Genomic DNA, 13,124 nt, shown 5'->3' with positions numbered 1-13,124 from the left:
TTTGATACATACTTAATGACGTTGTTGTGACAGTCTTTCTTGCATCTGTACAAAACTGGCAATACATTATCTTATAGGAAAGAAGAGTTGGAGTGGCTTCACTGTGTTGCATATTTGTGTATTAGTGATTGACTCTGTGTGTGTGTGTGTGTGTGTGTGTGTGCTCATGCACATTCCCACCCATAGGTGCATTTTTTCTTTTCATTCTCCTTTTTTGGGTATCTTTATGTAAAACTGTATAACCTTTTTTGTTCATAATGCACTTTTAAAAAACATAAAATGTATGTATTTTGAAATATTACAAATGGACATCATCTTCAACAAAAAACAAAACAAACACACAAAAAAATGTTGGTTATTGGACAAAACTGACTATTGATGAGAAAAGCCCAGGCCTTTCAAACCATAGGTATTTCTTCGGGGACTCTGTTTACTGGAAAAGTTTTACTGTATATTTTTTAAAGTTTATGTAGAGCTGTTTTCAAATGCTATTGTTTTACAAAGCTGGTCGATCCCAAGAGTTGGAGTTCAGAACCTGCCTGATTGGTACATTCTGCTTCTGGCTTCAATGGGTTGAGCTGTAGCTATTTGGGAGGAAATTCACACAGTCTACTTCCCTGTTTTGGTGACTCCCCTGTTTTGGCATCATTCAGGCCTACTGACAGTGTCAAACTGGTGCATCCTGTTAGCCAGCAGCTTTGCTCTGTTGGCCAACCTTTGTGGTAATCCCAGTAATAAGACGGACAGACCCCCCAAGGCTTGTTGGTTCTGGCTCAGCCAATCAGCACGATTTGCTCCCTTTGGTGTTGAGTATTTCGCTGTTATTCATTTATTCCATGGTCGGCACCATAGTTGTACATATATCTTAGAGGTCCATACACACACACACACACACACACACACACTGTGACTTGATAGTTTTATTTAAATCTATGGGGAAAAAAAAACTTGTCTGTCTGACTTCATTCTCCAAGACTCACCCCATTAAACAATGCACTTCAACGAACCAAGACCTGATACATGTTTCTTATGTCAGTGTGGGTTGTTACATGTGGGACATTAAACATCCACAGTATAGTCTTCTGCAGGCAGAGGATAAATTAAGCAGTAGCTGTTTAGCATATAATTTATCATGTTGACCTGAGATATCGAGAAGAAAACAAAACTTTATCTCCACCCTTTACTGAACAAGCGCCACCGTCATGATTCAAACCCAGGACAAGGACCCTCGGGCTGAAAGTCCATGTACCACGCGATCAGTCTTTGCGCCCATTGTATGGGGGATAACCGGCATGCATATCCTGCCATCCAGGCGAGTTAGCTCCCATGGCCACTGCACATGACTCCAGACTCGGGATCACAAATTGACTGGTACTTCCCTTTGGGACCGCTCCCTTGAGATAATATGTGGAGCAGTGGCCTGCCCAGTGATAATACACCTTTCCACGAGTCTGAAACCCGAGAGATTTTCACCATCCTCCACTAGACATGTGAGGTGGTCTCTATGCTAGACTTCGGGATCAGACGATAAACCGAGGTCCTGTGCTTAGCGCACTGTACAAGAACAAAAGGGTTGTCACTGGCAGAATTCTGCAGAAAAAAATCAACTTTGACAGTGAAACAAATACATTTCCAGATGGGAAAAAATGTACTGCACAGTGACAAGACACTCTCCTGGCTGAGTATTTGTATTTGTTTTTCTTTTTATCACAACAGATTTCTCTGTGTGAAAATTGGGCTGCTCTCCCCAGGGAGAGCGCGTCGCTACACTACAGCGCCACCCATTTTTTTGTGTTTTTTCCTGCGTGCAGTTTTATTTGTTTTTCCTATCGAGTAGGCAACAGTCCAAATTCACACAGTGAAATATGCTGTACTGAACAAAAAGTAAAGCAATACAATACAATGCAATGCAATGCAATACCACACGATGCTATACCCCAGGGAATGACATCCCTTTCATTTTGTCGTCTCGATCTCTCTTTCGAAACCATAGTTGGATTTTCAGTCTGAGGGTCCTGGGTTCGTATCTCGGTAACGGCGCTTGGTGGGTAATGGGGTGGAGATTTTTCCGATCTCTCATAGGTCAACATATGTGCAGACCTGCTTGTGCCTGAACCCCCTTCGTGTGTAAACGCAAGCAGGAGATCAAATACGCACGTTAAAGATCCTGTAATCCATGTCAGCGTTCGGCGGTGGGTCATGGAAACAAGAACATACCCGGCATGCACACACCCGAAAACAGAGTATGGCTGCATACATGGCGGAGTAAAGACGGCCATGCGCGTAAAAGCCCACTCGTGTACATACAAGTGAACGTGGGAGTTGCAGCCCACGAACGAAGAAGAAGAAGAAACGATAGTCCTTCCAACACAGTTTGGGCCCACACAGCAAGAACCGAGGCAGATCCAGAGTGCCACAGTGTTTAGAACCACGCCCACTACCCCCCCATTTCCCCTTTAGTCCCCTCCTTCCTCCTCCACCTCTTATGAGTGACAAAACTGGTGATAAATTTGTTTTAATTTCATATAAAATCCTCGGCAGTTATTGGTACGCCGTGCCATGCAGATAGGTATGGTTATGTAAATCATATTTTAAAATTATTTGCGCGCGCGCACGGTACACACACGCGCGCGTGTACGCGGAACGTGCGTATGATAGTGTGTGTTTGTGTGCGTGCGTGCGTGTGTGTGTGCCAGTGTGTGTGTGTGTGTGCTAGTGTGTGCGTGCGCGCGCGCAGGGGGGTGGAGCACCATGACCGCCTTAGAATCAGCACTTTTTTTTTTGGTCTCATACTCCACCCATAACTGCTACACTTGTACAATATAGTGAACAAACTTCATTATCAACACATTAATTTTCACGACACCCAGACTCGTGAAAGCATCAGTGTGTCAGTGTCATGAAAACCATCTGGATCTGTCAGTCCTCCCTCCACAAAAACAACAATTAACATTATTTTCGTTTTTCCCATCGCCATGTTTTCTGTGGAGATCGAAGTGAGTTCTTGAGTTCTTTTTGTGGAAAAGCACACATAACTAGAACGTGACAAAAATCTGTAGGCTTGATGACTCATATCACTATATGTCTATGGTCTCACCCGGATAGACATCCAGGACTCAAACCCCCTCGAGCACCGAACCGAGACCAAAGCATGTATAACTTGATCAAAGGGCGTCAGTCAGTTCGACATTATGTAGGCCTATGTGTTCAGATCCTCGGATCCCATCCGGCTGACGTTTCCTTTCTTTGTCTAAAGTAGATCTAGTAATATTGAGCCACCTCCAGTCGACAAGATCGTGTGTGTTTACTTAGCATTTTATTGGTTATCAGTACACAAGAAAATACAAACATGTGCTCGCTTATTTGCGCGCCCGCACGCACGCACACACACACACACACACACACACACACACACACAAGCCATGAGTAACTTGATCTTTGGGCGGCGTCAGACAGTTTGACAATAATAGGTATACTCAGCTCTGCCACCATTAATCCCATGCACATCGATCGCATCACTCTCGGTATGAATACTCTCGTTACTGCACGAAAGTGCAGCAAGTGGACATCATGGTTCGTTGACCTTTCTAACCCGGCCAGCCCACTTAATTAATCTTCATTTACTATGTATTTCGATCAGGTCCTCCCATCTGGCTGGCGTTTCCTTTGTTTGTCAAGAGTAGCATGATAATATTGATCCACCTCCGAGCGACAGATCGAGATCCAGGACACACAGGGGTATACTTTTGCTTAATATAATTGTATATTTTCATTATTATCGTTATTCCCTTCAGTCTTACTTGAAAGGAATACGATCTCGAGGATTGTAAGACAGGGCGTTGTGTTCTTGTTCTGCTTCGAGTCACTGAGTCCTATATTTTGATCTCACACTGGCATCCTGGGTTATTTATCAAGGTTGTAATCCTCCTTCAGCAAGCTGAGATAGAAAACACACACACACACACACACACACACACCCGCCGACACTGACACACACACACACACACACACACACACATACACGGCACAGCCCTAAAACCTCACCACCAGCAACAATTCAAAAAACAAACACAAGTCTGCACAAGAAACACCGTAAAAACAAAAACAAAACTAAATGGCTACCCTGGCGCTATCAAATCGCCGCTAGAGTAGCACCTGCATACATCATTGTGCGTCTTACCGGCAGATATCGCATCGTATCGTATCGTATCCACACAAAATTAATGACAAATTATATTCAACGTACATTAAACAAAACACACAAACAAAAACACGTGTTAAAAGAGAAATAATACAGTTAATTCGACCACTCTTTCTTTTTGTAATCGAGACAGAGACAGAAGGAGAGAGGCTGCAGGAGAGAAAGAGAGAGAGAGAGAGAGAGAGATGGGGGGGGGAGGGTGTGTGTGTGTGTGTGGGGGGGGGGGGGGGGGGGGCATATATCGTATCGTATCATTTGCATTGTATTACTGTTTGTCACAATTAACTTGAACAGGCTGGTGGAAGCCGTCCGGCGTCGCCGCACAGTCGGAAGTTTCTTTTACGTGGGCTGCACACGGGATCTCTGTTTGCCTTCAGTATTTAATATACTGAGGATTTTATGATATCATTGTTATTCATTTGATAGAAAACAGCCACGTCTGTTTGTTCCCTTCAGTGTCTCTCACTCATCTGGCAATCAGATCGATGCATCTTGAACAGATGCGCGATCCTGGGACGGTACAAATTTAATTATGTAACTTCTGTGTGGCGCTAGTTGTGGCAACGCCCATCAGCACTTCCATATGAAAACAATCTCCCCCCAACCCCCTTGCTCCCAACCCCCTCCGTTTCTTCGTGAGCTAATTTTGGGATTCACACACCAGCACGTACGGGACATTTACGCGACCTCCTCTGTGTTCACAGACACCACACACACACTGCAAAGTGGAGGCACGTGTTACGGACGTTACTTTATGCGGCCAGCCATGCGGTTTTGCAAAACAACACTTTTTCAGCCATAATTTGCTTTCTTATGTACAGAGGCATTGTGTATGTTATGAAGGAACGATCATGCCACAGTGTATGTGTGTGAAGATATTTGCTCCACTGATTTAGGGCTTGGAATTACTGGTATAAAATGAAATATTATAAAAGTCCAGGAAACGGTACATTTCGACTGACCGGGTGTTGACACCGGATGTTTACATATGGCACAGTCCCGCACGCGACGGAAATCTCATTCGATCACGTGAAGTTTAGCAGAAATGGCCGACTGGTGGGATGCCGCTCGCAAAGCTTTCTGGAGCGAAACGTTCTGGTTGCCAGATGATATAACATGGGAGCATATGAAAAACAATGACCCCAGCATATACAAGCCTCAGCTGGCGGATTTAATCAACCCAGTGTATATGTGCTTCGTAATTTGTGGCATCAGATTTGTGTTCGAAAGGTAAACAAAATCTATAACTTCCTGACTTCCACTTTGCAGATCTCGCTATCTGATACCGATTGTGATGATTCCCTTGTTGTGCATGATAGTAGACATCAGCGGCATCGCATCAGCGGCATTTTTAAGAACAATGTCGTCCCATGCAATAACGAATAACGAGGTAGTGGAATTTTACTTTCAGAAGTAGTTGTGGATATATTGATTAGCATGCTGCTGCGAGTGCTTACCGGCCCGTGGTCCGATCCACTTAGTCATCCCCATTTCACCTGGCCCTAATCATAGTAATGATGATAGATTAGTAATTATGGTAAACATTTATTTTTCTGTTATGATGATATGTAATACCTTTGTATTTTGTAATTAGACATTGGATTCACGGACAACGTAATGATTTGATCAGAAAAAATAAAAATTATATGTAGACTAGTCCTCAGTGGTCCCATTACATACCCATTGTTTTCATTGTTTCTGGCCCTTTCTCTCTTAAATTCTATCATACATTTTCGGTCCCATCACAGCCAGTGCACACACATGACAACATGATGAACTGAATATATAAATTTACAAATTTATTCATTTATTCTATGTTCAATGATTCATGCATTGCCAGTCTGGCATTGGACTGATTTCGCTTAGCAGATTTTAAGATGGAGCCATGTGTCCTTTTGATTTTATATCAGATCAGTTAATGTGATGTGGAGGTTTCAGGTGTGGAACAAAAACATTGTATTTCATATTTTTATGAATTAATGTTTCAAATTGTGATAAAGGTGCTTTGAGTTTTAATAGATTTGTTATTTTTGAAATAGATATCAACTGGTGAAAAATAAAATGGCTACATTATTTGATATTCCTTGTTTCAGCAACAGCAAAAACTAACAAAATATCTTGAATAAGAATGGAAAGTTGCTTAATTACAGTGACACCTTGTCAAATTACTCTTAGAGTTTGACTTGTCTTATATGGGTTGAATACATTTTAGTTGCAAGTTGTGATGAAAACGTTGATTTGGTTTCATGACAAAATCTGTATTTTCTTGTCTTACTGAACAGTCAGGATACACAGGATAGCTGGAGTATCAGTATACATGCATGATAATGCTTGCTATAAACACACAATGAAGTTATTAATACACAATAAAAGTCATATTTAATAGCACGGCAATCTGTTCACATGATAATGTATCCACCTGCTGGGACCAGTCAGGTTCTTTGTGTGATATTGTTGAGACTGGGCAAAATTGTTGCTATATTGATTGCAATTTGTAGTTTGGTACTGAACAGTGTTGGATGGGTTGGTGTCTGCAGGCTGTGTTCAAGCTCCAGTGTTCTGGTTCACTGCCCAGTGGAGTGTTGCAACAGCTGTCCATGGCTTGATTTTGATTTAAAAAAATTTTTTTTTCAGAGAGCTACAGTTTAAGTTACAGTTACACCAAATACTTTGTCAAATCTTCTCTGAATATATATATATATATATATATATATATCAATTATGCAGAAAAATAATACAGCACTCAGTACTATAGTCAGCTCTGTTGATATTCATCATGTCTGATTAATTATCAGGGTGTTCCACAGGGCAGCATTCTCTCTCCTGCACTTTTCAATATTAAAATAAATAGCATTATAAATTCTGTTCGCCATGGATCCGATTCTTCACTGTTTGTCGACGACTTTGCTCTGTACGCAACAGGGAAATCGTTTCCATGCATACAACGTCAACTGCAGTTATGTGTAGACAAAATTCAACAGTGGGCTGAGAACAACGGATTCCAGTTTTCTTCTTCCAAAACAGAGTGTATCCATTTCCATAATTTTAGAACCTTTTTTCCTGACCCAGAAATAAAACTAAAAAATGGAAAAATCAAATCTGTCAAAGAGGCCAAATTTCTTGGTATCATTTTTGACCAAAAACTGAATTTCCTCAGCCATATCAAATATCTCAAGAAATCCTGTCAACAAGCTCTCAATGCACTCAAAGTGGTAGCTCACACGGACTGGGGTGCAGACCGTCGGACCCTCCTACGCCTGTACCGGGCCCTTGTGCGCTCCAAGCTTGACTATGGCAGCATTGTATACGGCTCTGCGAGAGACTCTTACCTCAAGAAGCTCGATCCCATTCATCATCAAGGATTAAGACTGTGTCTGGGGGCATTTAGAACGACCCCAGTTCATAGTCTATACGCTGAAGCCGGAGAACCCTCATTAACCCTCAGACGCCTCAAGCTATCTTTAAATTACTATCTGAAACTTTCATCTGATCCACTAAACCCTGCCTATGACATTGTTATGAATCCTCCCTCTCAAGAAAAATTTCAAGATAACCAGTCCTGCATTCCACCTCTGGGCATCCGCATTCTTCCACACCTGGAGGATGCGGATATAAACACTGATGTCATTTCTGATGATTCCAAGTTTCCGGACAGTCCTCCCTGGATGATAAAAACTCCTGAGGTGAGGTTTGACATGTCTTCTTACAAAAAAGAGTCCACCAACTCCCTGATCTATAAATCATTGTATGCTGAACTATGCCAGTTGTATCCAGACTTCCTGCGCATTTTTACTGATGGTTCAAAGTCTGAGGAAGGTGTTGGCTGTGCTGCTGTATCCCCTTCTCTCAACAACTCGTCTTTATCTAAACATCTTCCAAACGACAGCTCAGTTTACACTGCAGAACTCACTGCTTTGGTTTTAGCTCTAAAAATGATTCATCAGTCACAAAACAAAAACTTTCTTATCCTCTCTGATTCTCTGTCTGCTCTGGAGGCCATCTCTGGCCGCAATACAAATCATCCCATGCTTCTAAAATTCCACGAGCTGCACACCTCCCTTAAAAATGATGACTATAATATTGTCTTTGTTTGGATACCAGGTCATTCGGGCATTTTTGGAAATGAGATGGCTGACCAACTAGCCAAAAGTGCAACAAAGCAGACCAAATCCAATTCCACAATTCCGTTTTCTGACCTGAAACCAAAAGTTCAAAGTTACACAAACAATCTCTGGCAAGAAGAATGGAACAACAATGCCAACAACAAACTGTTCCAAATTAGACCAGATTTGAAAGAATACCTTCCATCTTTTTCTGGTAACCGCAGAGAGGAAACGGTGATGTGCCGATTACGAGGTGACTTTTGACAGAAATGTTGATTCCATTCATAAGAAATGTCAATCTAGAATTTTTTGTTTACAGAAGCTTAGAAATGTTGGTATAAATTCAAATATTCTTCAAAGTTATTATCGATGTTGTATCGAGTCTGTGCTTACAGTTTCATTTATGTGCTGGTATGGAAGTTTGGGAGTGAGGAGTAAGCGTGTTTTGAACGATGTCATGAGTGTATGCAGTAAAATTGTGGGAGTGAAACAAGCTAGTATGCAAGAGCTGTATGAAAGTCGAGTGGTTAAAAAAAGCAGGCAGATAGCAACTGACGACACCCATATTTTAGCAAAGTATTATGAGCTATTGCCATCAGGACGACGCTACAGAACTTTTAAGTTGAAATCCAGAGCTCTGAAGACTTTTATTCCACGTTCAATCCACCTTTTAAATTCTTGAGAACTGTGTGTGTGTGTGTGTGCGCGCGCGCACTCTCATGTGAGACGTGTGAAAGTCCGTGCATGATAGGCTGTACCTTGTTCTAGTTGTGGTGTGTGTGTGTGTTTGTGTGTGTGTGTGTGTGTGTGTGTGTGTGTGTGTGTTTACTGAGCTTAAAACGTGACAATTGGTTATAATGAATGTGCAATATGTAGGAAGAATAATCTGCAATATGCAGGATGAATGTACAATGAATATGTCTAATGCTAACGTCCATATTCTAAATATATTTCTGTTTAATAATTACGATGTAATAATTAATTGCAATGTTTTTAAAAGCGAATATGTGAAATGCTTTTATTTGAGAACATATGTTTATTACTCTTGTTTGATCAAGTTATCTGCGTGTGTGGGGTGGGGTGGGGGGGTGTGGGGGGGTGCGGTGCGGGTGTGTTCTGATTATCTGGTTGTGGTTTTCCGCAATTCATCTTTATTCTTATCTTATCTGTCTATTATAATCAATGTGCAGTATAGTAGGCTATGTTTATAATTATATTCAAATAATGTTTCTTAATTCTTTCTGTTTTTACATTATGAATACTAGTTATTACCTGCAGTGTGTGGATGTATGTATGAAACGATGTATGTGATATTTTTTACATTTGTATCTTCGTAATATTTGTTGGGGCTGTTGTTGGCTTTTACAGTTATGGTCCCCATGTTGTTTACTTGTCTATGTTGTGATAATGCACCTGACCAAATTTCTCCAGGTGGAGATAATAAAGTTATTCTTATCTTATCTTATTCTTATCTTATACTGGCCACACATTCCTCACACACTCCTATCTGCTAAAAAATGAAGAAGCTCCTTGGTGTATCCCTTGTCATGAACCTCTTACTGTGAAACACTTATTAATTGACTGCTGGGATTTGAACGAGGTCCGACATAAACACTACACAGCTGAGTCCTTGAGAACACTGTTCAGGGATGTGCCTCCCTGGGCAGTAATGGACTTTTTAAGAGAAACAAATACTTTTAACAAGATTTAGATATTTTTAATTGCATGTTTTTAAAAAAAGGCATACTGTAAAGATTTGTTGTGGTCACAGCCCTGAGATGGCCTAAGTGGCTGGCTGGGCTGTAAACATAAAAATTTTAAATAAGATATTTTATTTACAGTTTTGAGAAGATTTTTTTGTTGAAACGTGGAAACAGCCCTGAGATGGCCTAAACGGTCGGCTGGGCTCTAAACAACATGAATTGAATCAAGTCTTATTCAGTTATTGATGCAGAAACACACACACACACACACACACACACACACACACACACACACACACACACACACACACACACACACACACACACACACACACACACACACACAGAGAGAGAGCAAAGAAACATACAACAAAAACCAAAAACAAAACAAAACCTAATAATGTAATATTATAATGTGTAATATATGGCTGTCATCAAAAAAAAAAGTTTACAAAATTATTGAAGATTTAAATTTACACTAAGTACTTCAGCCAGCTCTTACTGTCTTAGGACATATCTTATTAATCATAAAATCTGACAAATGCAGGAAAAAGTGTTATGATGAGTTACAGAGCTCATTCAATACTCCAGTATACTGTAGATATTGTTGAATAATGCTGAAGTCTTATTAATGCAGAACTTCAAGTGCATATTTAAAAAAAAAAGTCATTTTCATACTTACAAATTGTATATTGTAGTAATAATATGGAACATTTCTTCTCTCTCTCCCCCCCCCCCCCCCGACCCCCCACTGTATTGTCTACTGATAATAGTGTGATAAGATATGGCTGTTGATTATATGTCTACCTCAATACCTGATTCAGATGTGTGTCAGTATCATTGCCAACTCACGATCAGTTCTATCTGCACATGTGTGAACTTGTTTTATCTTTTCCTTTCTCAGTTTCTTTTAGTTATTTTTTTTCTTTCTATAGAATTGTAACCACAGTGTAAAGTTTTGCATTCCATGATTTTATTTATTCTTTAATATAGATCTTTATCGGTGGTAAGATTTTTTCTTTATTTGTCCGCCTTTGTCTACTCTCTCTTTCACTCTCACTCTTTCAGTCTTTGCGTGATGTATCACCACATCAGTACATGGGTACTGATACAGTACTTTTAGTATACTAAACAAAGTGTACTATACTATAGTACCAGAACTGTTCTAAAGTTAGTAGTAAACTAGTAAGCATTTTGCCTTAAAAAAGTGTGTGTGTATGTCCATGTGTGTGTGTACATATGCGTGTGTGTGTGTGTGTGTGTGTGTGTGTGTGTGTGTGTGTTTCATACATATGTATCTGTATGTGCATGTGTGTGTACGTGTGTGTATTCATGTGATGTATACGAGCAAGTTTGTGCATGTGTAGCTGCAGATGTGTCTGTGTGGTGTGTGAGAGTAGATATAAACTATAACATATAATCCAGCAAATGTGCAACTGTTTTGTGTAAGCATGTATATATATATATATATATATATATATATATATATATATATATATATATATATATATATATATATATACACTATATCAGTATATGCATATAAAACTATCATGATTGAAATTATTAAAATGTAAAAAAAAAACATACTAAAGTACATAAACCCTGCCCCCCCCCCCTCCCTTTACTCAAAGACATGTGATGTCCACTATTTTGTTCAAGACTTCATGAACACTCATCATCAGATCTTGTCATATGATGACACACACTGATATCATGTGATGTGAACAAAAACACTGTTTTAAATTTATTCAGGTTTGGTTTGACACCCATTATTAAAATGCACAAGACTTTTATTAATATGTTTTCATCAGTCATGCAGGGTTAGGTGGTGCTCTTTCATTCTTTTCTTTTCATGAAAACCTTTTTTTTTTTTTTTTTTTTTTTTTTAGATAAGTGTTTGTTTTGATTAACTCCTACTCTTAGTTTTACTCTTAGCTAGCCTTAAGCATAAAATTAAAAAGCACCACAAAAAGGAGTCCTAATAAGGCTGGATTAATTAGTGATTTTTGTGTTATACATACATATATATATATATAAATATATATATTTGTGTGTGTGTGTGTGTGTGTGTGTGTTGTAACACAGGTCTCTAACTTCATGTGAAGTACACAGAGCTTTGTTTTTTTTAGACTACAGTATTCACAATAGAGGATTGCGCTCTAGTTGAAAGGAGAAATGTTTCATGTTCATTTTGAAGTATGCAAAACCACGAGCTTTATTTATTTATTTATTTTTTTTTTTTGTAGGCTGAGCTTCACATGAAAGGCGCTTGTAATTATACCCCCCCACACCCACACACCCACACTCCCCCAACAATTATATCAAACTTAAGTCCTCAGTTACAGTCAGTGAGTCACACCTTCCTGTTTGACAGCAGATGTGTCCTGTTTATTTTAAACTATAGTAATGAACCCTTAAAGTGAAACAGAACAAATTTTGCAGACTTTCAGTTTCACTCTGTATGACTGTCGCTCCATCTGAAGTAATTATTTTGAGATAACTCAGCCAAACTGCCATATTGACAGAAGTTCAGTTAACACGGAGACATAAATGATGATAATAATGATAATGATAGTAATAATAATAATGATGAATTAATTAATTCAACGCCTCCCCCTCCCTCCCCCCCATCCCCCCAAAAAAAAACCCCCAACAAAAACCAACAATAAAAAACAACAACAACAAAAAACCAACATATTTAATTTATATGGTGCAAAATGTTGTGCAGAAACAAATCAAAGCACTTTCACACCCAACTTTCACATGCTTGCACAAAGTTCTTTGAAACAAAGGGACGGAAGACAAAATTTGTACTACATAATCTATAGAAGGTTAGAGAGACAGTAGACAGGGAAGGATAGGGTACAGAAGAGCTGTTGGTAGCATGTTTTATGAAGCACAAACTTTGCAAACAAATTTTCTTAATCACTCGACTTCATTTTAATCATCAAGCCCTATACTATAAGGACATTTTGTTAAGACGTCTTGCCATTGCACATGCTCTTAAAGCTCCATGGGCTTTATATTGACAGTGTAAATAGGATGATAATTCAGGGTTTATGTTGGTGTAAGTGATAATTCTGGGTTTTACTTTATGTTGGTGCAAATGATAAT

At 39.5% G+C, this 13,124-nt stretch overlaps 1 protein-coding gene across 1 annotated transcript in view; it reads left to right on the top strand.

Moving 5' to 3' along the window:
- Window positions 1-5,277: 5,277 nt before the first annotated feature.
- LOC143275319 (ceramide synthase 5-like) overlaps window positions 5,278-13,124 on the top strand; it is a 38,580-nt gene continuing 30,733 nt past the window's right edge. Inside the window, exon 1 of the mRNA XM_076579330.1 lies at window positions 5,278-5,431. Within this exon, the coding sequence (XP_076435445.1) occupies window positions 5,328-5,431 (104 nt within the window). The 5' untranslated portion in view covers window positions 5,278-5,327. The remainder of the gene's footprint in view (window positions 5,432-13,124) is intronic.

The sequence above is a fragment of the Babylonia areolata genome, chromosome 2 (assembly GCF_041734735.1).
Source record: "Babylonia areolata isolate BAREFJ2019XMU chromosome 2, ASM4173473v1, whole genome shotgun sequence".
NCBI classification, from domain to species: Eukaryota; Metazoa; Mollusca; class Gastropoda; order Neogastropoda; family Buccinidae; genus Babylonia; species Babylonia areolata.
Note: the sequence above shows the minus strand (reverse complement) of the source record. Positions and strands in the feature narration are given on the sequence as shown.